This window comes from Solenopsis invicta, chromosome 3 (genome assembly GCF_016802725.1).
Source record: "Solenopsis invicta isolate M01_SB chromosome 3, UNIL_Sinv_3.0, whole genome shotgun sequence".
Lineage (NCBI taxonomy): Eukaryota > Metazoa > Arthropoda > Insecta > Hymenoptera > Formicidae > Solenopsis > Solenopsis invicta.
The window spans coordinates 25,316,676-25,343,630 of record NC_052666.1 but is presented as its reverse complement, the minus strand read 5'-3'; the positions used below and the strand labels follow the sequence as shown (position 1 = coordinate 25,343,630).

Below are 26,955 nucleotides of genomic sequence, written 5' to 3'. Positions count from 1 at the left end.
TTCTGCATTTGATATGTAATATCCGAATCTCGATAAGCGATAATGATTTATTATCGTTAAGTAAATAAAAGAAGTTTAAACTCATGCTCAATATGTACAAACAAATAAGCAAGACTAATCAACGAGCAAATAAATAAGTTAGAACAAAATAATGATACGGATTAAATCTCGATTTTCTTTACATTACGAAATAAAAAACATATTTGTTTCTTACATTTGATTGTATTGCGGTTCATATTTTTTTTTATATCCCTATTTGTTGTAACATTTGCATTTATTTATTAATTTTTATATACATATGTTCAATTTTACATTTTATTATTGCACTTCTCATGTTGAAGAATGACAAGTTAGTCAGAAACATACCTGTTTCGCTATCTCGTAATATAACAAAAATCGACATTTAATACATATCATTATTGTTTTGTTTTAACTTATTTATTTACTCGTTAATTACTTACTTGTTAATTTACGTTTTATTATCGTTATTATTTAATTTATCTCGTATATGTAGATTTTCTCAATTCGATAAACGAAAAAAGATATATAATTATATGTCAGAAAATAGCAAAGTAACTGAGCAATTTTTTATCCAGGTACCACACGCCCGGCTAGCTCAGTCGGTAGAGCATGAGACTCTTAATCTCAGGGTCGTGGGTTCGAGCCCCACGTTGGGCGAATTTAATTTTTATTCCGATTCCTCTACTATATTTATATAAAAATTAAAAACACCTTTATATTTGTGAGATACGCGATATTGCAATTTCATTCACGGATAAAAAATTTTCCGTTATTTTGATTTTCTGTTACATGTAATTCAATTTTATCATTTTATGAAGGCTTTAATGTACTTTTTTTTATACTAATCTGCATATTCTTCAACTAATTCAAAGTTACTTTTTATACGAAACCTATGACATAGTAGATTAATTTTTTTAAAGTTAAATATTTTTAGTTTAGTTTAAAGTAAATATGTATATAGTAGTGATCAAAATAAAAAAATATATTTTTACAAAACTTAAAAACTCTGCGTATAACGCTTTAAGAGTGAAAGAATTAAAATGTAAAATAAAAAAATAAAAAATCATGTCTGGAGAGTGAAATCACCAGCCAACACAGGTAGCAAGCTGATGTTATTTGTCGTCACTTTAATGCCAAAATAACGTCTTTGCCAATAAATAATGTCAGCTTGCTACCTGGAAACGTACTAAACGTTGGTCACTACACCACCGATTTGACAACCGCTAAAGTATTAGTGCCTGAAAACCTTGTCATTTTCTCAAGAATGCCTGAATGCGGTAGCCATCTACTAGTAACATTGGCTATCATAATGGCCTTAGCATAGCATTAGTGTGAGTGAATACTATATAACTACAAAACTTTACTTTGAAATCAGTAATGACAGACTGCCGGGTTTCCTTTGTTAAAAATGTAGGTATAAATGGAATCCGCGCCTTATCTCTTATCGTCGAAACACTTTCTCAAACAATAAATGACTTTGAAACCGACATTCATAATCGATTTTTTTAGGACCGTCTCAAGTTTTGTTTTAAGATATCAACAATCATAGAGTATCTTAAAACAATACTTAAGATTATCATAAAGTAAAAACTATGAATATCGGCCTAAGAATTACATTGTTCAAAATTCAGTGACCCCAAACTAAAAGTGACAATTTGGTTGGAAAATCTTTTTTCTTCTTTATCTTAGAATTAGTAATACCTACAAAAACAACTGTCACAGTCGAGAATTCTATGCTCGACAGCAATAGAAATTCGATGAGTAACCATAAAAGTGGAAGACGCGTACAATCAGGAATGCGTTTGTCGCGTTGCACAAAATGAGGTATCTCTCTATTATCTTTCTACAAGACAGGGATGCGCGCGTAAAAAGCAGACATTTCCACTTTTGGAGTGGACTAGGCAATAAAGAGTAAGGAAACAATCGATGTATATCAAATGGTTGCGCGCATACTTTTTGCTTTAATCGTCGTGTTTCTTTTGAATAAAATTGCAGCACTACTTGTTACAGGATTCCAGATTTTAATTTAACGGAAATTACGCCAAGGAATAAAAGAAAAATGATGTTTAAATTACTGAAAAATAAACGTTAGTTATTCTGTGTCATATTTTATATATAGACATCCATGCACTACATGTAATACTTAATAATTAGTAATTAGTAAAATCTCTAACTTCAACTTGAACATTGCGAACAATATTTTGTTGTATAATTTTACTTTTAAATATTATTAGTTTCTTACAATTTAGTAATTTTTGAATAATTCTATTTCTTTCTGCAAAAATGTTTTTGCAGAATTTCTTTGATATTGTAGATAATATAAATATTCAACTTTTTATTATTTAATTTACTATAATTTATTTCTTTATTCTTATATTATTCTTGTATTAATTCAAATAGAACTCCCAATTACAAATTATTTTTTAAAAATGCAATCAAAACGTATTTCAAATCGGTGATGTCTATGTAAAATAATGACAAAGCAATAAAAAAAATATCTGAATTTCTTTCACTTATATTTAAAAAAAAAACAGAATATACAAAATTGAATAAAATTAAACAGATAAACTTTGCAACAATACGAATATGTATGTAATTATGTAAAATGTGCAATCAATTTGACAAAAATTTTTGTAATAACAAAAGAGTGAATTTTATCGTCAACGGATTCTTTTTGTTCTTAAATAATAGAAATAATAATTAATGGAATAAAATATTTATATACAAATTATTTTAAGGTATTTGTTCACAAAGCATAACTGTTTTGGTAATACCTAAAATTTATGTGTATATAAATAAAGTTTGCACACAAATATGGAAAGAAAGTTGTCAAAATATGTCACAAAAATAATACAATTCTTTCGCGCATTTGCATGCTTCAAATAGACTTGAGAATTGTACGTAATATTTCAATTTTGGAATCATGAACACATTTCCTATCTATTTCTTTTTTCCGTCTTTCGTCTTTTGCTCCTTTCCCTAAACTGAGTTTTCAAGATCAATTAAAATCTATTAGAATTAGAATTATTTAATATAAAATAAATTACAAGTTGTCTTCAAAAATTGATCTTACAATTTTCCATCCCCACTAATTTACTCGATTAAAATATTTTCTAATAATATTTTCTAATAACACTAATCAATAGTCTTAAAATTATATGATATCGTACGAGAGATTGGTAATTACATCAATGATTACTCGGAATATAATTAAATCAATTACATTCACTCTTAATACATCTAATATAAAAGTTTATTCACTCATGCAAGAACTTGAAATACGTAAGGGCTCAACCATCACCGATTATACAAACTCGATCTAACCGCAAGACGATCTGCTTTCTGTTCGTAGAAGCATCCAGCGTACCGTTTGACCCAGGTGATTTTCGATTCCAAATAAGAGAAAATGGGAAAAAGAAGATACAGCTGAAGGAAACGAGACGTCGCAATCCGTAGACGACTAGCGATAGCAACAGTAGCAACATCTGATTGTAGCTCATGTATGCCGGTCGTGTAAAAAACGTCAAAAATCATCTCACTAAAAGGAGCTGCACGCGGAAGGAGGTGGCGATAGAAGACTAAAAGAGAGAGAGGAAGAAAGAGAGAAAGAGTGAGAATAGAAAAAAAACAGCGTAGAGAAATCCTAATGCGAGCGCGCGTGCAAGAGGCGATTTCCAAGCGATTTATCTTCTCAGGTTCGCAGGTGTTCGTGCACACGTCCTTCACGGCCTTTATCACCAGCCGTCCTTTTCTTTCCGCCGACGAGTAGTAGCTCCTTGTCGCTTCTATTCTACGATCGTTACAGGAAGAGAGGAAGAGGCAGTAGAATGAGAACAGTATTCTCCGGTGCGACGGATCTGGGATAGACCAGGCGAATCGGAGGACGATTCGCGGTCGAAGTGAGGAGAGCCGAAGGGACGAGGTTTACGCGAGACGAGCGGAACGAAGAGGAACGAGGAAGAGACGGACGAGTAGAAGAAATCGAGGCAAGAGAGCCAAGATAAGGAAGAAGAAGAAAAGGAACATCAAGTAAGAGTGAGAGGATAAGAAGGAACTTCTTAACGAAGAAGAAGAAGAAGAAGAAGTAGTAGAAGAAGAGGCTTATCAGCTCGTAAGAGAAGAAAGAGAGAAAGGAAGAGAGGGCAGAAAAAGCTGTGGCGCGTGGTGGTAGTGGTGGTGGTGACGGTGACCAATGGTGGTGGTAATGCTGCTACGGTAGCAGCACGTAAAGCGAGCGAACATCCAGATCTGTCGCGTGCTGCGTGCTTCTCAGGAATGGGACGGAAGCGGAACATGCAACTACGCGGTGATACCGAGCGCAGCAGGACGACGAGGACGAAGACCAGAATGACAAGGACGAAGACGAGGACGACGAGGACGACGTGGACGACGAGGACGACGATGACGATGACGATGACGATGACGACGACGACAACGCAATGACGACCGACAGCGACGACTACTATTAACAAATCGGCACTTTCGAGTTCCTGGAGCGCGGGATGGGATGGATGCTGCTGCGACGGTTCCGTGTGAATAGAACGAGTCGCGTCGTGTGTCCCGCTGGTATAGTGTTGGTGGTTTCACTCTTGGCCTCCGCCACCGTCGCCAAGCCGCCGTGGTGTGCGCTCGTGTGCCGCCGCCACCGCCGCCGCCGCCGCAGCCGCCGCCGCCGCCGCCGCCGCTGCTGCTGCCGCTGCCGCTGCCGCGCCGGTTCGGTCTCTCTACGAGAGCGAATCGAGGAGCGTGGCCCGAACTCGGCAAGTCGGGGAAGAGAACTGCGGCACTCGTTCAGTAGTTTCTCGGACGCCGCACCGGCACCATCCGACGACCCTGCGAGATAACCCCGCGCGTGGCCGCGACCCTCCCCCTGTGACAATTGCGTGCGTACGTACGCGAAATCTGGCCGATCGCGTAGCTCAGTTTGGTTCGGTCCCTTCTTCGTCGTGGCGAATTGGCGAACGATCCCGCAGTGTCAACCCCCCTTCGAACTGAAAAAGATCGGCAGCGAACGGAGCTCTAGAAATATTTTTAGAGCATTCTCTTGGAAACATTTCTCGTATCACGTGGAAGGTGCATGTCCATCGGTCGCGACGCGGCAATCGGTTTCACAGACCGGTTCCTATTTTTATCGTCTTTGACTTTTTATCGCGCGAATTCGCGGAAGCCTGAAGTAGAAGTACCTTATCGTAGACGAGGAGAGGGCCCAATGTTTCTTCTTCGGATAATGATAACCAGTGGTGAAGTAGTGATAGTGCGTTACGTGGAGATCTGTTCGTGTCGATCTTTCGCGAGAGGATTCTTCTGCGTGTAATTACGATTGCGAGAAGATAAGCGAGAGATACATCGACAAAATCAATGGAGAAAGCCCATTAGAAAAGAAGGAAGAGAAAAGTAGTGTGAGGTAATGCATGTCAGCTCTCGCCGATTAGTAATCAAAAAGAGAGAAAGAGTGAAAGAAAAAAAGAGAGAGAGACGAGAAGTTGTGGAAAGTAATCGGTCGACCCGTATATTGCGACAAAATCGTTCAGAGAGGACCGGCCTCACCGATCGCAGCCGGTCGTCATCGAGGGACGACCGACCCACCACGGGCCAGGATCATTCGCAGTGTATCGAGTATCCTCGGCGATATCGGGCGTAGAACGCAATTTCGATTTCCGACCCGATGTCATCCCGCGAATCGATCCCTCGTTTCCCCCCAGCGAGTCGTTATTCCAATATCCGGCGATCAGCTGGTCCGTCAGATAAGAATTGGCGAGGTTGTTACGAGGGCGCGCGTATATAATCGTGTCAATAGCGACCGACAGCAACCGCAAGAATGCGAGAGAACCGAAAACGCGACAACGGTGCATGGATGGTAACAGCGGACTGGCAGCCGCATCCCTCGTTCTCAGCGGCCCACGTCGTCTCGAGGCACCCTCTTCGGAGGCGGAAGTGACCGGAAGTCGGCTGTAATGCCAATTGGCAGCGCGTGCGGTCTTCATCGATACCGCACCGACGACGATTGCGGCTCGAACTGATCGACGACGTTTCTCACGGTCGTTTGAAACGGCGACGCGAAGCGGGGGTCGAGATCGCTGAGAGGAGAACGCGACGATTTGTAGTAAATCCACGGGAAACGGCCGTATCAACGCGGACAAGAGAGAGGAGGGCAAAGGAAGAAGCGTCGGATGAGACCGTCATGCCCGCTGAGATCGACACGGGCGGGCATAGGGTGCTGCACTGTGATTCCCATGCCGACTGCCCGACTGCGTTATCGATTCACGTGTCGTCTTCGCCGAACGACGGGTGCCGAACCGTAAATTTGTCCGTCAGGATTGACGATGACGAATCGAACGAGCCGCAGAGAAGAGCTCCGAAAGATCGACCACGAAGAACGACTGGAAATTGCGTGAGAAAAGCGGAGCCGTTAGATTACAGGCGCGGAAGTCCGTCATCTAATCGCGATGAAAGTTCACCCACGAGGGTTCCGAGAATCGGTGACGAAGAGGAAACGATCCAAGGAGGACGTGACTTCCTGACAAAGAGTGGCGCGTTAACGCAGCCGTCACATCGGCGACGAGGAGGAAGAGGAGGAAGAGGAGGAAGAGGAGACGAAGTCGAAGACGGAGACGGACTCCTCGGAGCATGTCGCGTGTCGAGGAAATTCCCGCGCGCGAACGAGGATGTCACCAAGGACGAGAGTTCCTCGGTCACATGGGACTCGCGAGAGGACACGGGCGACGGAATCGAACGAGCGGAATCGCGGCTACGCGATGAGACGGAGCGATATCTGCTCGCGATAGCGCCCACGACAAAGGGAAGCTCGATCGCGAAGCGTCGAAGTCTCCGGGATCGATCCCGGACGAGACTGCGGCGGCCGTCGTTGTACGGGAGTAAATCTCTCGACACGGATCCGACCGAAGTGCATCACCCGCGAACTGCAGAAGGTAATTCTCTTCTCTCTAGTCACCACTCGCGTACTCGCGCGAAGGCGGAAATCTATGAGAACGATTATAAAGATGTCGCCGAGGGGTTTCTCAGCGAGAAATTCAGTAACGACACACGGACGAATGAAAGCGAACGATTGGACGGTTCGGGACGACGCGATGAACGTTCGGAGGACAAGCGGAGCAAGAGACTCGGTCAGGATTCTACGGACAGGAAGCCGATCAGTCGCGTTTGCTTTTTCCTGCAACTGTCTTGTCTCCTCTTCCTCGTTGTGTTCGGACGGTACGGGTTGCTCGGTTCGTCCAGTGTGTTTAGAGTCAGTGCGAGGCCAATCACGAACGGCTTAAGTGTTTTCGGAATTATCGGTGCAGTGAATGCGAGATCAATCGATATGATCGGCGACGCGGGCACTCGGGCCGAGAGATCGGCCAATCTCTCCCACATCAGCGGAACCTCGAGAAAAATACAAATGTATATCATGAATCGGCATTTGCAAATTCTGCCGGACGGTACGGTGAACGGTGCCAAGAACGACAGCTCGATCTACAGTAAGTACTCTTTCGTATTTTGTATGCTATCACTCGATGACTAATTAACGAATGAGCGTAGGATAAACCGTTAGAAAAGTTTAAATGCAAATTTTGACATAAATTTAATCTAATATATTCTAAAGAGGATTCGATAATATATTGATTTGCATTTAAATAATACTTTGTTAATAATTCAAATTACCTTTTTCTTTTAATTCATAATAAGTAAATTATTATTATAAATCCGTCGATTTTGACAAAATGTTAAATTGAAAGGAGACCTCGATAAGGTTTTATGTAACAGCAAACTATGCTACAAAGTTTGGACCAAATCTTGATCGATATTAGAGTGGTATTGCTAATTAAAGTTGTCTGACAAGTTTGTTTTCAACGCGTATACGTGTCGATTATGCGACGTTGTCGAATTTATTTTAATCTCAGATTGATATTTTTAGACAGCAAACGATATCTAAATTAAATTATGTTTTTCTCATTCTTATACACACGGAACAAAACAAATTTTAAAAAATCACTACTGTCATACTTCTAATTAACAATTAAAGTATCTAATCGATGAATTATTACATTCTTATATTGAGTTATTTCCTAATTAGTCCCTAATAAGTGCTATAAATTTAGAAAAATTAGAATTTATAATTTACTCTCGTATAAAATTAGTTTATTACTATGAACGATTTATTAATTAAATTATGGCAACGTTGTCACCTTTCTGAATATATTTACGATCAATATATGTCTAGAATTATAAGATATCTTAAAAATAAAACAGCTTTTCTTTCTCGAGACAAACTCTTTTTTTCTTTATTTTTATGTTTTATTTGTTACAATTTACAATAGACGGTGCAATATGAAGAAACGCTATCAAAGCCTCTCTTTCTCTTCAACGCTCGAACGTCATGTAATCAATTAATGTTTCTAAAATTTCTCTAACGATTGCAGGTTTCTAATTTGATGATCTTGATATATCTGAACGACTCGCGCCGTTTATAATTAATGAATGTATCATCAAATGTTATCCTTGAACCGTGTCTAGTCTCTTAAACGATGCTAATTATATACATGGAGTGTCCATTCACGAAATCCATCTAATCGATACCGAGAGACTCTTTCAAACCGCACATTTCGACACCATTCAAACGAGAATTCTGCAAAATCAGCGTGGTTGCCGAACAATCGATATCGGGTCGACTGCCGCCACTGCAACTCGATATCTGGCCCGAATTGTCTATTCGATAAGCAGCGTTCCGTTCACTGCTCCGGAACGCTGCCGATAGAACTGTACCGCTTCGTTGCGATATCAGTAACATTATGCGGATGATCGCACGAATGTTCAAACTTGATATATTCTAATTCGTATAAATAAAGCAGCATGGAAATTGCAAAGATACTTATAGACGATTTTCGGATAATACAGTTAGAATTAAAAAGTTGTTAATCCAATTCCTCTTGACAGTTTCTTCTTTTTTTTTATTGTATCCGTACACGATGATGTACACAGAAAATTGATTAAATTACGTTTAGATTAAATGCTGATCGAGTCAATCAAAGGACACTGTAATAAAATATTTTTAATGGCATTGTCTTTATACGTTTAATAAAATATCTGTTTTGATATACTGTAATAAAATATAGAAAAATTCTAAGAAAAGGACTGCCTGCTGAATCGAAAAGAAAGCCGTTCTAAGAATACTGTTCTCGTAACTAAACCGCGCTGACCTTTGCCGAAACTTTGGCCGCTAGAAAGTGTGATCTTATTTGCATTTCTCTGAATATATTTATCTAGAGACGATAGAATCAGGTTAATCAAGGATACATCTACCATCTAGGATTTAACTAAACTTCAACTAAAATCTACTGAAGGACAAACTATATTCATTTAAAGTTAAATCGTACATTCTATGCAACTAAAGACATATCGATTTAATTACGTATTAAATATAATAAAGAAAAAAATAAATTCAATGAACTCAGTGTAAATTTGACCATGGCTGTACACATACCTTCCGAATTCCGAGAAAAAAAAAGTCTAACATAAAATAAAATATTTTCCAGACATACACTGAATTTATTTTGAAGTTATTATTATTAAAGAGAAAAAGGAAAAACCAAAAAATCTTAAAATATTTCATGCTTGCATAATAATGGCATTTGAATAGTTTTGTGAATAGTCTTGTGTAACAGAGAATTAATGCACAGTTTTAAATATGTAAATACTCGGATAGCATCAATACAACGTCTTATAATATGTTACAAGATTATGTTATAAGAACTGGCTCTCAGTACAATAATAAAATATAAAAACGTATAATCATTAATTGAGCAAAAAATTAGTGAGTATTAATTATATTTTGATTTAAGATAAATATAATTTTCCAAGATTTATGTCTAGTTTAGATACAGCAAAATTCCACTGCGATAGGACAAAGAAATTTCGAGAGAGAATTAATTCGAGATGGTATCTATAATAAAAATAAAAAATAAAACATTTTAATTAGTGTTCGGAAACATCAGGTGATCGATCAGTTTAAACAGTTCGCATCTCAAGATCGGACATCAAATAGTTTTAAAGTTCGTAATTATTATAGTTCAAACCTAATTTCTTTAAATATATCAATGTAAAAAAGTACTCCTAAAAAATTGCTTTTTTATTTCTAATGCATAACGTTTTCGATTTTTTGTATTCTCTAAACTTTAGACATAACAAATTAATATTACAGATGAATCACTGCTTAAATTCAAAATGTGCGAAATATTCAAATTAAATGTTCATTTTTTTGTTACTTTGAACAGATCGAACACAATATGTTTGAATCTTTTCTGTGCCTAAGCAATAACTTTAATCGTAAACTAGCTTAAAAAGTAAATTTTTAAGATATTCTTGTTTTAACTATTTGTTGTGATTGAATAGCATTAATAACGGGCTGTTTCAACAAATACTGGGAAAAATAAAAAACAATATCTAATAAAAATATTTATTTAAAAATTGTATCTATAAAAAATACTGTTTAAGATAAATATTTTGTGCAATAAATATAGAAAATCAAATAGTATTATATTTAAATAAAAGTAATTTTGAAACTTTAGCAATAAAGTTAAACATCCGATACAATTTTTTAGATGGTTCAACATAATTATTTTTAGAATTGTATTTCAGCTAAACTGTCCTTTTCGTGCATAAATAAATCTTTTAAATAAATATTTATATTTATAACATTTAAATAAAAATTTATTTCAATTTTTCCACAACTCTAGTTTTTAGAACAAACACAGCAGCAAGAGTACGGCCTAAGAAACGAAAGGGAAAAGTAACACATAAGTTGTTCTACCACGTAATGTTTTACAAATTTTAGAAATACTACGAGGAATTCGATTTCTCGATTTTAAACTATTCAAACTGTTCTTTTTCCTTTTCAATATTTATCGCATTTTTAAAAATGATATTATTAACTACCGATTATGCACAATTAATGTTCTTCATCCAATTTATGATTTTAATAATGAAATATTAAAATCGTCAGAATTTTGGCATTCGCATGCACAGCATGCGAATTCCAATGTGTCTTTAAATAGAAGCAGTATTAAGTTTAGTATAAATTTTCGACGCGTTTTCGACCACTTTAATTCGTTCGCACGCGTGATCGGCATCCTGATTTACATAAATCACGCAATCCGGCGATATAAACTGCCCGTTGGCATCGATTCGTGCGTCGTTCGCACGAGGAAATCAATGAACCGTCTAGTTCCGCCGCACGTCCACTATTCGCCGTTTAATTGCTTTCTTTGCGTAATGCGTGCTCTACGTGAGAGCGCAAATACGGCTCGTACGTTCGCGCGCGTAAAGTAGCCGGGATGAGTGGCAGCGGTGCGTTCAGTCCGGCTTGGAAGTCACCCAAACGCGATACCCGATGACGACGACGACGGACGTCCGCGGTAATAGTGCGACTACTTTAATCTCAGGGGCTCGGATAATTGGAGTTAAACATTCCGTGCACTCGCGCCGCGACGTCAGGCTACCGCCCCGGCGGATCAATCATCGAGGAATTCAACCGGTGGAATCTCGTTTCTGGATACGTTCGTCTTCCTTAGCAGAACTTCACCTAGGAATGTTAACGCGCCCCGCGGGTCGATAGCATCGCGCGATCGTCGACGAGCGGACTCGGGACGAGTCCGGCGGACGATTTTCTCGTTCACGGATTTCTATGGTGTATTTTTCGGTGTTAATACGACGGCTGTTGACTGCAGTCAGCCGGTGGAACGTAAAACAGCTGAAAAATGAATATTCATCGACAGCTGTCGATGAATAATCAAAAGGCGGTAAAAATGAGACGAGTGGGTGTGTCGATCGAAAAATACGGTACAGTGAAAGATGTTTCTACTCTCTGTATTTGAATTCCCTTTGTAGAACTGTGAGAACGACAATGCATAAATATCAGAACGTGACAGACCCACCAGATTCTCGGCGCAAAAGAAAAAAAGATCAATTTTTTCTCACCGCATTCTCTTTGTATCACGTACGCATATCAGCGTATTTGATCCTATAACGACCAATGTTGCATATTTGCAACATTCACTTTCCAGTAAAAATGTAAATTCAATAAATTCGGGATCTATGCGGTCTAGCAATTGTACTTAAAAATTAAAAATGGAAGTGTATCGTACCATTAATCAATGAAATAAACCATGATTTATAGACCAATAAACCCGTGAATAGATTAAGCGTAAAAAAATTAAAATAAAAAGTGAGATATAGATAGACTATTCGCTTACAAAATATTTTTACAATCGGTAAAAAAAGCATTTTTTTTTTAATAGCAAGATGATGCGGTCTTTAGAAGGTTAATGTATGCAGTGTCGAATTATAGTTTGCTTTTACGGCCAAAAATTTTAATTTTTGTTCAGACACATCGACGATAATTGTACAATTTAAACGAGTTTCAAAGTAAGAGTTTCATTTTTCTTTGGACGAGAAAAGATTCTCTTCCGAAAATATTTGCAGAAACCGACATAAGGACGATACATTGATTATAGCAGCATCACGGAATGTGCATGCACTGCGGCACGCACCGTTCTGCACGTAATTTCACTTCGTCGTATTACACTTTCCCAGTAAAGCTGATCGTTCGCTTCGACGAATAACGCCTTAAGCGGAGCGGAAGCCGCCTAATAATGCAAATTAATATGAGCAAACCGTTTTAATTCAGTTCGATTAAGAAAAACAACTTTGAACAATTAATTATAGTTATCTTGCGTCATTTTCGATTCTAATTTTCTGCCAGTAATCGCAACATTTATTAAGATTGTGAAGGAAGATGCAAGAAGCGGACGAAGTAATAAATCTATCTATGATTTGATAACAGAAGATTCAAAGAGATTTAATGCTTCAAATAACGTTATTGTCAAAGAATTAATAATTAAGCAAAGGCAGAAGTTATAGAAGTGAAAGTGACCCATATTGGAACATTCTGATTCATTTACGAAACTTCATAAATAACATGATAACAAATACACAGTAAAAAATAAAATGTCCCAGAAAGTCCACTCTAAATTTTAAATTAAAATAACTCTTATTTTAAATTATTTTAACTTAAAATTTAAAGTGGACTTTCTGGGACATGCAAAAATGTTAAAATTACATTTTATTTTTTACTGTGTATACGTCGCGTTTCGATGATAAATTTGGACGGCAAACAATCGCGAGGATAAATTTTTCAAAGACTGGAAAAAAATGTTTTCCTATCCTATATGCACACTTATCTCACGTACGTCTTTAATAAGATAAGTCGGTTTAATAGAAAAAAGATACGGATGGAATTATAGAATTAAATTAAATTCCTAATAAGTTCGATTTCAATGGATATCCGAATGCATTAGAGAGAGATTTAACTTTGTGAAAAAATGTTGTATATGTATGACGTACTAACGACCATCTAATGACTGAGAAAGTGCGCTAACTTTTTTGCCGCTTGTTAATGGAAATTAGGAATTTTCACAGTGTCATTAAGTAATTATTACATTCCATACGTGTCTTTGCAACGTAAAGCAATTGTCATTCTTCCCGTTTCGTTGATTCCGTACTTCCGTATCGTAATTAAATTTGCACACTATGGTTCAAAAGTTCATTATTCGCATGAGCATATTTCTGAATGACATCACATGATTTGTATATGTTATTTTTAAACGGGGATCGCGTAACCGGTTAGAGCTATCTTGAGGCCTTGCGGAAGTCTCGATATCAATGCAGAATGATAATTCAGATAATCCGTAACGATAACATATGCAGAACGAGATCGACGACCTTCCGAATCCGATTTCAGACGATGCAGGTGATAATTAATGATCATCGCTGCACGATTAATCAAGCTGCGCCGACGACGACAGCTTAAGGAGTGCAAATTTTGCGCCTGTGATCCGATAAAATTCCGAGTTACCGTCGAACGCGACTGAAATTAGTCGATGATGAATTAACACAACCACGTTCGCGATTGCGTGTATTTTATATTTTGATCCTTTTAATGTCTTTCGCGACTTTACATCATGAGTCAATTTTTGAAATTCTTTTTCACGAATATTAAATTATCACGCAATCGGGATTTTCAACTACTAAAAAAGACCTCAAAGCTTCATTAAAAATAATGTTACTATTTTAAAATTTAAGCAGAATACTAGTAAAAAACTTCGAAATGTTCTGTAGTTACATATAAATTTTTATTTCGGCAATGTAAAAGTGTAGACAGAGAGAAATTAAAAATAAATGAAGGAGCATTATACATCGCAGTGAGGACAATTTAAGAAAAAGATCATTAGGAATCAACTTGATCAGAAGTATACTTCCATTCTTTTCAGAACTTTGAAAAATAGTTATTTTCTTTCTAAAAATATCTTCAAAAAAGAGATAAATCAGTAATTCTGCGAGATAAAGATTGTTATTTAACTGTTAAAAAACAATTTACAGTGCAATTGGGATATTTGAATTAATTATTAAACTTGGGAATTATGAATTAATTATTTAAAATATGCTTATTATTAAAATAAGATCATAAAATTTAAATGTTCACGATATGTATACCGATGTAATATTAAAAAAAAAAAAATGGCAACCAGCTCTCATATAAAATAAATCACGAAAATACATCTTAAAGCTCTTCCTATTTTTGTGCGGTTTCGATTCTACCACAATGTTTATCATCGGCAATTTGGCGCAAAGCCTTGAGAAAGACCTCCCAAAGTAGGATTCAATCTTCTAACTCTTTATTAGAAATTTCCTACGTTGTCCTTTTGTAATCTTCGCCGAGGTATCGCGGGTGGTCAAGCCCAAGCCGTCGGCTAGACAGGGCCCATCGTGGAGTCGTGCAGGAGCAAAAGGTGTGCAGCGAAACTATTAATAAGGCAGCACGAAAGTTAACGGACCAACACGGCGCGGGGTGTACGCGTGTGCTTCGCACAAAAGGGGACCGCTGAATATCCGATGCCTCGGCCTGAAATCCTTTTCGTGACGGATGAGGATATATGGGGTCAATTCCCGAACTTTAAATCGCGATATCAAGACGCGATTTAAGACGCGATGACAAACCTGTTTTATGAATGAACACACTCGATTCGTCGTATCGAAAAATGCGTACTGAGAACTGCACCGTGTTGAGCGCCCAGTATAAGGCATACATAAATCAAGTTGTATATACATATATACTGCTCATGACCAAGTTGATTCTTACTGGTCTTTTTCTAATTGTTGTCTTCACATGCGATGGAGTGCTTCTACACATATCATGAAGACTGCTTCAAGTGTGCGATTATTAATAAAACGCAACATGGCATTATAATTTAAATAATATAATAGCTCGCAATACATCTTACTTATTTTTATAATTTGATGTAATATGATATTTTATCGTATGCAAATACGTTCACATGTGCATTTGAAATAATTCCTAGTAGAACATTATCCGTTGAAGGATATCTTAAGATTAGATCAAGTAATTATGACATTTAAATTCGATTTATAATCCTATTGTTAATAACTAAATTATTGATAAGCATATATTAAACAAGACTTAATTGCATCAGGCAAGTGAATTAAAAAATAGAATAAACTTGTAACATTTAAAATTGCAAAAGAAATTAAATGTAATAAGATTAAAACTGAAATTTTTATATTTGAAAAAGATATAGATATTAAAATATTCTATTCTTTCATTAATCGTACTTCAATAAAAGTTTAACTGAAACTAATTTTTGTTAATTACTAAAATATGTAAAACAAAAAATGAAAAAGTTGTGATATAAATAATTCTTTTATATTCATCTTATAGAAGATAAAATCTTTCATCAATCATTCTAAAAATAAGAAAGCTATTATTCTAAATTGGATTCATGAAATAACTTGCTTACATAAACGAGATATTTTCCATATATGGATAATCGTGTCCAGAGCTTAATATATAACTTGCATCAAATTCGTTACTGTTCGTCATTTTAACGAAGCTTCGATCATCGTTATTCGGCCAATCTCCTCCGCGTTATAATATCACCGCGTAATAATTTCGAGATCGACATTATCTATATCTACATCTTCACGGATACTATTTACAGGCACCGTATAAGCTTTTAAAATGTTAATACTGTTAGTATTTTTTTTTCGATATTTAATCAGACGGCTGACTTTCACCGACTGACAAGAAGCCGATTTTCGCTGTCATATAAAAATCTCACTTTGATGGATGACGATCGACACGCCTATGTACTTGCCCAGACCCGTTAGATATTGTGTGAGATGTTTTCCGCGACTCTGACTTCACCGCGTTCCTAATATACGTCCCACACAAATATTTCGTCAAGTAGTGTATGCACTCTGCGATGTGCAAAAATTCTACGTGTTATTCGCACGAAGTACTCATGGCGAACAAATATAGTCGCCGACAGCGTGGCGCATATTTTATGAACCGACAAAAAAAGCGATGTTCATGAACGATTTACTGCTCGAATGCAAAAATGTGAATGTTTAATTCTGTTTTTGGTTAAATGATGTAGAAATAAAAATTTACAATTTTTTTTTCTTATGTAAAATATAATCTTTTTTCGTCCGTTAAAGTAAAAATATGACACCTAATATGGCAAATCTCTCACTCAAAGTTAATTTTACTTTAATTCTGCTCTCAAAATACATCACATATTGTATACAATTTTCATAACTGCACAGTAAAAAACGTTTTGTACCAATGTTAAAATTTTTATGTTGAAACACAAAAGAGTGGATCGTTTGGGACATGCGATACATGTTAAATATAACATAAATTTCTACTTTAGTTTCTGAGAATACATAAACTATTGCAAGTAACAAATTATACATATAATGGAATGTCCAAAATTAACGAGAAGCGATGAGAAGTCGTCGTCAAGTTCAAAGAATTTACCGTTAAACGTTGATGCAGCGCCTGCGGGACATCTCCCGTTGAAAAAAATTTGACTTTTGTCGCGAGTTAACCTCGACCGTAAAAATAGTTACGGCCTTTTTCTCTACAGCGTGTTTTGACATTAAGTGGGTTAAGTGCGTTTCGCTTCATCAGTTATCACTCAGCTCGCGTTGATAGGAATGCACTATGCATTCGTAAAAAATGAAACGTTTTCAGTCAGACTAACTTCGTCGCCAATCTGCCAATCTATTTGCAGCATGTAATTCCCGTTGCACACGCCTCGTACGAGTGAAGCGTAAATGTCAAACGCGAGCGTGATGCATCACGCATTAAGGATATCTCATCAATTACCGCGTTTACCGTGATAACATTGCACTCGAGTCGCGTCGTGCGAGAGCTCTCACCTGTTTCAGATTTGAAACGACGCGGCGGATGTGTTTCGAACCTCGAAGAGCGTGAGTCTTTACTTAGGCCTATCATTACAAACCGACACCGTACAATGTACCGGCGTTTTAATCTATACTGTAACGGAAAAAAGTACTTCATCGATCCGAAGCGATGTACAGGTATTCTGCTTCACTGGTTTACTTATACATTTAAAGTTATATGAACACTCACCGTTCCTTGAATCCTAGCCTGAACAACGTTCCAGCGACTTGAAATATATTTATTAATTTTTAATACATTATCGGCACAAGAACTATTTAAAAAATTTATTTATTTTGTTTCATAAATTAAAAATAAAAACTATTAGGTTTAATCAATGTTAAAATGATAAATCGCTACTAAATGTTGATCATATAAATATTTAATACATAAAAAAACAGAATACAGAATTTCAAAAATTCAATATCATTAAAATCATATTTAGCAAGAAAATATATTAATTATGATTATATTCATGTTTCTATTTATCAAAAATATTTCAAATTAACGTGTTACATGTAGCAATTTATATCTAAGAAATGAGAAAATGTTTTAGCTTTGCTAAAAATAGAAACATCATGCCTATAGATTTTGTTGATAAGTACATGAAAAAGATGATATCGTCTTTTCCTCCATGTTCCTTTTAATCAACGTATTTTCAAAGTGGTATTAAAAATTATATGTCAAATGACGCGAATCTTAACGAGTCGATGTCGCACATTATCATCGTTTCGAGTTGCATCCGATCGGTTAGACAGTGAAGAAACTCATGTCAAGATTATCACATGTCGAGATTTGTAAATCACATTTCTTTCATTTGTTCTCTTTTTAATCATTCATATTCAATTTTTTTGTTTTAATTCAGATTATAATTTTAAATTCAAAATTCCATTTGATAATATATTTGATAATATTAATGCATATTTGAAAAAAAAATATAACTAAAAGATTTTGAGATATAAAAAGAGAAATAAAATAAAAAGATACAATAATTTTCTCGGATGTAATTAAAATACGGAAAAAGAAGATCAATACGAATAATTTTTGCTTTGATTGTTCCTCTAATAATTTCTAATAAGCTAATCAAATTAAAAGTGTTCTTCTTCGACACGTCCGATATAATAAGTAGAATATTACATTAAAAAGCATGAGATTAACTTCTGGATGTGAGAAATACAGTTAGAGAATTTTGCGTCAATGTATTAGTCGAATTAGATATTTTTTTCAAAGACGAGATAGATAAATATCGTAGAGATTACATCAGCAGCGAGCATGCCACAAACGATTTCCGCACGCAAGGAACACGATCGAAACGTTAAACAAGCTTGTCCGCGAAGTTATAAAAAATTACGGTTCTTCAACGACGATTTCTACTCGCCACGGCTTACGCGTTTATCCGCTTCATTATAACACGTTGAAGGATAACGATAACAAATGATTCTCCTAAGAAGCCGCGATGAGTCCAATGATTAACGGGAAGAGTCGACACCCAGCACTAAATCAAATTCGTTCAATCGGTTTCCTCGATTCTCTGCGCATTTGACTCTCATACGCACAAACAGATTTTCAGCGATAAATCGATATCGAAGATCAAACTGTACGAAATTAAACGGACGATATTTTTGGCGTCATTGCGTATATCCGGTATATCAAATCACGTATGTTGTATATTATCCGTGGTATTTTTTATAATATTGTTTGAAGTTGTATTTTATGTACATGTACAATAATTGATATTAACTGAGAATTTTTAGGAACAATTTAGAGAACTATAGGGTGCACCGAAACACTTGTACATTCTTAAAATAATGGAATTTTTATCAAAAAAATCTCACAAAAATATGTGATAGTATATCAAGTACACCATATCGAGTGGTAATATATTGCCTTCCGGTTCTAAATGGAAATGGTTTACACGAACCGGATGTTGATTCTTTTAAATGAAACATGTACTTTTTATTGCATATTCGGATTACAAAAAAGTGACTGTTATCTCAAATATTCTCTGAAAATGACTCTGCCAATCTTAAAAGTAAATGTGATGTAAAAATAAATTTAAATAAAAGATTGGACTATATAAAAGTATATTTTAAAAAAAAGTTTGAGACAAAAGTTCTTATTTTTTTTTACACGTAATCTGAAATAAAAAGTATCAAGTTCTTTTTATTTCAACATGTATTTTAATGATCAATTGGTCGCATGTTGAATGAATAGAAATTTGTATATGGAATTTAATGCCTTGACACTTTCATTTTTAAAAGAGAAAATATCGTAATTCTTGATTATAATTTGAGTGAATTTTATAATAAAATATTAATTTCATATCGTATTTACTAAAACAGTCGCTCCGAAATAAAGTCATATTATGCGTATTATACGTGTAAGTTTTCGAACAAAAACTACTCTAATTTAGCTTGTCTGCAGAGTCATTTCACTATTCTATTTGGGAGCAGTTGCAAACCTTTTTTCGGACTGCTGGGTTCGAGTGTCGGTTCGAGAAAGGAAGACTGCGCTCTCGCGTGTCTCACGTACTTCCTCGTTACGGTCATAAACCGCGAACAGTCCTTCTGATTCGAAACGTCGAACGTAATTATGACCGACGACGTGGTCGCGTGCAATTAATACGCAATAAATTTCGTCGCTCGACTTGCCGCAGTCCCCGAGGCCGCAAAAAGAAAACATAGAACTCAAAATTATGAGCTAGTGCCTTTTAAATCAGGTTGCATCGAACGTACGAAATGCTCGATTGGGATGCATTTTCGATGTACATTTTCGTTAAAACTAGATTACTTTCAATTTATTTCAATTTACTGCGCAAACATTAATGAGCTTATAAAAAGGTTCAATTATATTATTTCTTGTAAATTGTTTACAGTTTCTCATATCTTATCAGCAACAGTATTATTAAATTACTTGCCAATTTAATTTATTATATTACGTATTCCGACTTTAATTTAGAATTGTGTTTCAAGACTAATGAATATGCGGCGCGCAGTTCGTAATTCAAATGAGTACGTGTACAGTGATGGTGTAAATATCAAATCTTAAAATTTTTTTAATGCAAAATTATTAATGATTTTTTTGTCGTTTACAACATCATCAATCTTACTACTTTTAATACAATTATTAATAATGCAATACTAATCTACGTTTTATTACCGCAATTAAATAAATATCAGTGCACATAGTAAAACAATAATCACATAGTATAATAGTAAAATAATTACTCTTGTGTCTTTGGAATATTGGAAATAATTGTCGTAGCGCTTTAATTGAATCGTCCTTTTCGAAGGACGAAGAGAAAATGTGAGAAAATGAGACTCGAGCCCCAGGACAACTATAAATATAAAACCGACGACTGAAACTCTGGAACCCCTGCAGCTGTATAGCACTTAGCTCCCAATGGCACACGTAGCATGCTGCGCGGTTGATTGGCCCGGTGCTTTTAATTGAAATATCCCGGGCGTAAGTAACTCAAACAAACGTTGAAGAAATGCTAATGATCGTTTAATCGATCACTTACGTATTATTTTCTATGTTATTTATCCCCGTAAACGGACATAATTTCTCAATCTACTTTCGTCTCCCTCTCTTTGAGAAAACACAAAAAGCGACGTAAATGCATAAGATTATGTGATGATAAAGTTCGTTAATTCAAAACTGAATACTCCATTTATTTCTGAAGCACGAGGAAACAAAACTCCGGATTAAAAGTTAACGTGGGAAATAAAACGCACGTAATAAAGATGTACGCGAGTCCGTATATCTGATTTCTTATCTGCAATTGATATGACTATCGCGAGCGAGAAGATTGCCGTGAAATTACTGCTAAGTGATTTGATATGGTAATGCCGTACATACCGCGGAGCTTAGAAATACGAAGTAGAGAATTAAACCGCGATATTCCATGATTAACAAGCTCGCGACGATTCGCGGATTACAACCACGGTGACCGCGTGTAATCAAGATATTCGCACTGCTAAATATCTGCCAGATTGCTATAATAATTGCCGTATAATTATGTTGCTTTTGATTTACCGCTAGCGATATGCATCGGGAACGATGGACGTCGGTTCCGCCTGTGCTATCAGCTGTTAAGCGCGAGCGATTAAAGGCAGACTCGCAAAGTGAGACCTTTCGCGAATGTGACGAGGAGGCTATCTTGATTAACGGTAAACCCGCGATTGTGGTACGCGGAAATTGTTGCGTATTCGCAATTGGCGATGTGAACTCGATGCGCGGCCGCCAAGGCGCCGGAAGGCGCCGCGCCGTGCGTCGAGTTATCTCGACACGACCAATCGGCAAGAAATACGATCGGCCGATTAGATTCCAAAATTAGCCGATGGAATTCTACGCGCGACAATTAGCAAACCGGTATTGCGCAATTATCGTCCGATAGTCGGCGTTTCAGCGTCGCTAAACGCGACTTTTTCCGACACGTGAGCGGCATGTTAACTCGAATAGCGCAATTTGCATTAGGATGTTCGAATAATTGGCCATCGACAGCTTCTAATTACGGGATTGCCCGATGCAAACTGTAATAATAATTTTTACAATTAGATGTTAAGCTCTGCAAAACTAATTAATCAAATAATTTCGCGGCTTCTCGATTCTGCAGATTGACGTGCGAGGTCGATCTCCTTATGTCGGATTCTATCGAATGGAACGTGCTCGCGTGCAATATGCCAAGTCATCGAAGCGTTCACCAGTCTGCCGATGATAAATGACTTGGAGTATGTAACTTCCTCGCCTGTCATCGATTGTCGCGAAAAAGTTGCGATAATCAATCATTAAGAGTGTAACTTGTCACCACGACAATCGTACATAAATGTTGGAATGATTTATAAATGACGATACGAAGAGACGTACAAGACTAAATACAGATAAACGCAGTGGAAAAAATTCCGGCATCTTTAAAGTTCGCGAGAACAGAACAAATCGACAATTGGCATTGCGAAAACGACGTTCAAAAACGTGATGATTTAGTAGAGAAAGCGGCGACGCACCTAATACGAACGTGACGAATTTCGTATGCGGATTTCTGAGAAACCACTTAGTATGCAAATCTTAAGACAAAGGTACAATAATTCACTCACCAATCACTTGTATTGAAATCATTAGAGATAACGTTCTCGTATTCTCAATTCGCTTATTCTAAATTTGTAATTCAACATAAAAAACATTTCCGCGTGATTGTGCGAAGGCGTTATGTGCTAAATATAACTTCTTAGAAAACATCGAGTTCTTGTGAACATGTAATAGATGTCCTATTAAAGATATCTTCAAGATATTTTTAGAAAATGTCTAAAAAATATCTAAAAATATTTTGTTGAAGATAATTTTGTAGAATTTCTAAAAGATATACCTGTAAACATCTGAAAGACATCTTAAAAGAAGTTTTCCAAATGTTTGTCATAAGATGTCTTGTAAATTTTTTAAAGATATGTCTTTAAAACATTTTCAGATTTGTAAATAATATCTCAAAATCTTGTTTAAGATATCTTTTCGAAAAAAATATCTTTTGTTTTTATAAATCAAACTTAAATTATTTTATTAAGACTTTCAAGTAATTTGTTGCACGGAATTTCTAAAATTATTTACCTTCCATCAAAACTTTTTCCCATTTTTAAAGTTGAAATTGCTTTGATTTCTATATATGTATATTTCTAATTCTTTTAATTTTATAAATTTTTATTGTTTAATATTATTAATAATCAAATTGTAAATTAAAGTCTAAATAAAAATAATTTATATTAATGGTAAGATGAAATTTGATCAATTATGGCTAAACGACAAATAATCGACTGATAATCGCATCGTAAATTTGAAAATCTCGTATGTTACACATCAACACGAGAGTATCAATCATGGTTTGAAAGCGAGACCACCGGAAAATCGTCGTGTACACGGACCCCCTCGCGTTCATCGTCGGCAACATCTAGAAATCATTATCAGCGATGATTTAGGGGAACAGAATCAATTATAAAGTATATTTATACGACGGCGTGTGACGAAATTGTCATCAATCCCATAATCGACAGAGCGTCACGCTAAATGGATCCTCATTAATGATGTAATGTGTGATGGATCGTCTGATAATGATATATTATCGGTCAACAGGGCGCCTAGGTATCGCGTTACATTACCCCGTCTCAGAATTATGCTCCTCCGTCTTAATGGACTTTGACTGATTCTCGTCGTGTGCCCGAGATAGCGGTCAGACGCATTAGTTTTCGACGTATTGTGCCCTTCAGATCGAGTTCCCGCGCGATACTCGTACACGGAGGACCGAGACGCGTGTCAGACGGGTCTTTAGAAAGCCCCACATAGTGAACCGAGAGGTGTATTCTTCAGATTTGTTCGTTTGACGGGTGTCTTTTGTCGGTACCCATTACGTCGAAAAAATCACCGAGCGAACATAAATGTCGGAAAGAGGCTAAATAGGCGTGTGTTTTCTTTTCGTGAGAACGGGAACCAGCGCGGTGAATGAATGAATTCGAGTAAAAAAAAAATGAGAAGAAAGTAATTCGGATCATCCTAGATTCATGAAACATTGAACGTGGGGAAATAGACTAGAAATTCGCGTTTGCACTACGAGAAATTAAATACTCGCGACTTTAATTGCGACCACAAAACTGACAACTGAAAATTTAACGCACATGTAATGAAAGAAAAACGAAAATTATATTATAAGACGAATCGTGTGCTACAATTTACCATAACAGATCGTAACTATTTTTGCAAGTGTTATTTCTCTGGCTATTCATTGGCGAATTTTTTCCCCGAGCGCCGAACGATTTTCGCGCGCGATTGATGCCTGCGCTACATATAATGCATTAAATCACTCCAGTCGACAGCATTATTACAGTTCATTACTTTCGCGATTGATACTTCGCGTATAATCTTAAACGTCCTTCATCTCGCGAGGAAGGCGAAGAAGTTTTACCTATTCTACGCATCCTCTGCGAGCTCCACCTTTTACCTGCTGCTCTTTTCCTGTCGATTTCCGTGTTACATTGTATCGGAATTACAGCGTATACTCGCGAGGCCTACGGTGCAAGCGATTAAGAACAATTTGACGACTATAATATCATCTCGCGCGGTGAATCCCCGATGCCACGCCACTACGGCATGTTATAAAGCACGTCTCGTTTGCGCGCTCGTATAAAACGCGGAAACTCCGACTTGGCGAGACTGCACGATTACGTTCGCATGCGATGGCGCGCCCTTTGATTGCCCCGCGACCGTCATCGTTTTTTCCATGTAAGCGCAAGGGAGTAGCGATTCCGCTGATTACCGACAAATGTAAGCATATGTATATGCCAGTAATAGTCCTTGCAACCTCGATATTACGTGCGTAAATCGCGAATGCGTGCGCTAAAAAAAATATTTCCCTTCCCACACGCGAGGTATCTCTATGCAAAAGAAAAAAAATTACTATATACATATATACATATAAATATATATGGAGAAAGGGAGGGGGTTGTGAAATACCATTTTGTTTTTGACAATAACTCATTGTCAGTAAAATTAACGCGACACAATTCTAATCAACGCCAGTCTATTAGCCACAGAATTCTATCAATCACCCTGTAAGTAGAAATTCTTTGAGTATATATTATAGAACGAATGTAATTTATAATTTACTGAAGAAGAAAAAAATACTAACAACTAATGCCGCGAAAGGCATTTTTATTTACAAGAAAACATAAATAATCTTACGTAGATTTTCCACACAAATAAGTGCCCCGAAACAAGGTTTAACGAACATGGTATAAAATATATTGTATTAAAAAAATACATATATTCTCTATTATAAAATATAGATATATAATACATCCTAATTAAATATAATAAGTTGCTTGATAAGCATATCTGACAAAATTTTTTAAAAATCAGAATTAAATTCAAATATTTCAAAATCCTCACTTTTTCATTCAAACTTTCACCAAGTTCCAAGGAAACTTTGTAATCGCGCACGTTTCTTGCTTGAACTACTATCGTTACTGTCATACGATCGCTACCTGACAAGTCCATCAACAGTTTTCTGTTGCAAAGTAGTAGATTCATATATGATTATCGCGATTTATCGTCTGTCATTTCCGTATGATCGTAACTTATCAACAGCATTTTGCTGCAAACAGCCTCGAGCAGCCCCTCTTCGACCATAATAGCATAATTCCGCGAGGCCCAATATCGAGAGAGATACTTATTTTCTATTCGGTATTAGCAACACACATCGATAGGTAAATTACGCGCGATCTTATCTCGCCAATGCATCTTGTTTATGGGCGCAATTTCGCGGTGGGTAGAAACGTGCTCAAATCTCTCGCGGACACAAATCGATGTCCGCATCGATTTATCTTCGGAGCTACTGACAACAGCGCATTAAATGTCGGTAATACTCAGACCGAACAACATGGATTATGACGTTAAAAGCGAAGAAAATGTGAAGAGGCATGTGAACATGATTCTTGCAACCTAAATTTATCACAGTAAATCGTTTCAACTTTCTTAACGATCACCCGATATTTATAGTATATAAAATTTTTTTGGATGATTTATGAATATTCTTTTATCAATTTATAGTTTATTTCTTCTTCAACGTCAAATTTATTTCATTTAACAGTTTGATGAATTAAAAATGACAATTTTTCATGAATTTATATGAGTATACTTGCAGTATAGAAATAAATAACAAGATCTTATAGTGCATTAAATTATTTTTCGGTAGACTTCGTTTTTTTCATATAGAATTTTAATTTAAAGTTTGATCAAAATTATTTAACGGATAAATTGGAAATTAAAATCTCTTGAAAAAGAGAAAATGTCGACAAACTTGTAATTAATAAAAAAGAAATTACTTCAAATTAATCAGAGAATATATTTACAATATAATACATATATTTCCAAGAAATCCTGTTAGAGGATTTAGAGAACGATACTTATAGAAATAATAATTCAACCTTTTAAATGAAAAAAATGGGAAGTTATTGTAATTTGGAGTTAATTCGGAGAGAAATAATTTTAAAAATACACTATAAACATTTCTATTACAAATTAGTAGAAAGCAAAGAAAATATTTATAGAATTATCGTAAACATTCTAGCGACAAACTGTAAAATGGATGACGTAACGATACCGCATGCGGGAACCATTGCATTTACCTGTTACGAGTTATTAATATGGACGTATCTATAAGCGTAATAGAAGTGGTTTACAGCTATCTATTTTATTACCATTATCTAGCGTGCATTTTGTTTCATATCCGACGTAATTCGATAGCTTATTGTTACATCGGATGAAGAGGTATTGTTTTATGAAAAAAAACTTCCGTTTCTTTTCCTATTTACATCTCTAAGTCTAAGTAGAAACGATAAAAGCCTATAATAAAATCTGCGACGCATTGTAAAGCGATTTTATTAATACTTTTGAATAGGCTAGCTTCGGCGACTCTGCATTTTACAGCTTATTCATTACTATTTACGCGATAAGATTAACGATCGACTCTCACCTCTAGGCATTTTCTCACCGATCACGACAACCGATAATTGTTATTAATTAATAATTCCCATTAATAACTTTTGCGTTGATCAACGATACGTGCTCGTCACTTT

General features: G+C 36.1%; 1 protein-coding gene and 1 non-coding gene across 2 annotated transcripts in view; both read left to right on the top strand.

Annotated features, from left to right (window-relative positions):
* The first annotated feature begins 605 nt into the window (after positions 1-605).
* Trnak-cuu lies at positions 606-678 on the top strand. Its single transcript has one exon. It is a non-coding gene; the product is annotated as a tRNA-Lys (tRNA).
* Positions 679-6,171: 5,493 nt separating this feature from the next.
* Positions 6,172-26,955, top strand: part of LOC105197261 — a 111,382-nt gene continuing 90,598 nt past the window's right edge. The window contains exon 1 of the mRNA XM_026133209.2: positions 6,172-7,499. Within this exon, the coding sequence (XP_025988994.2) occupies positions 6,203-7,499 (1,297 nt within the window). The 5' untranslated portion in view covers positions 6,172-6,202. The remainder of the gene's footprint in view (positions 7,500-26,955) is intronic.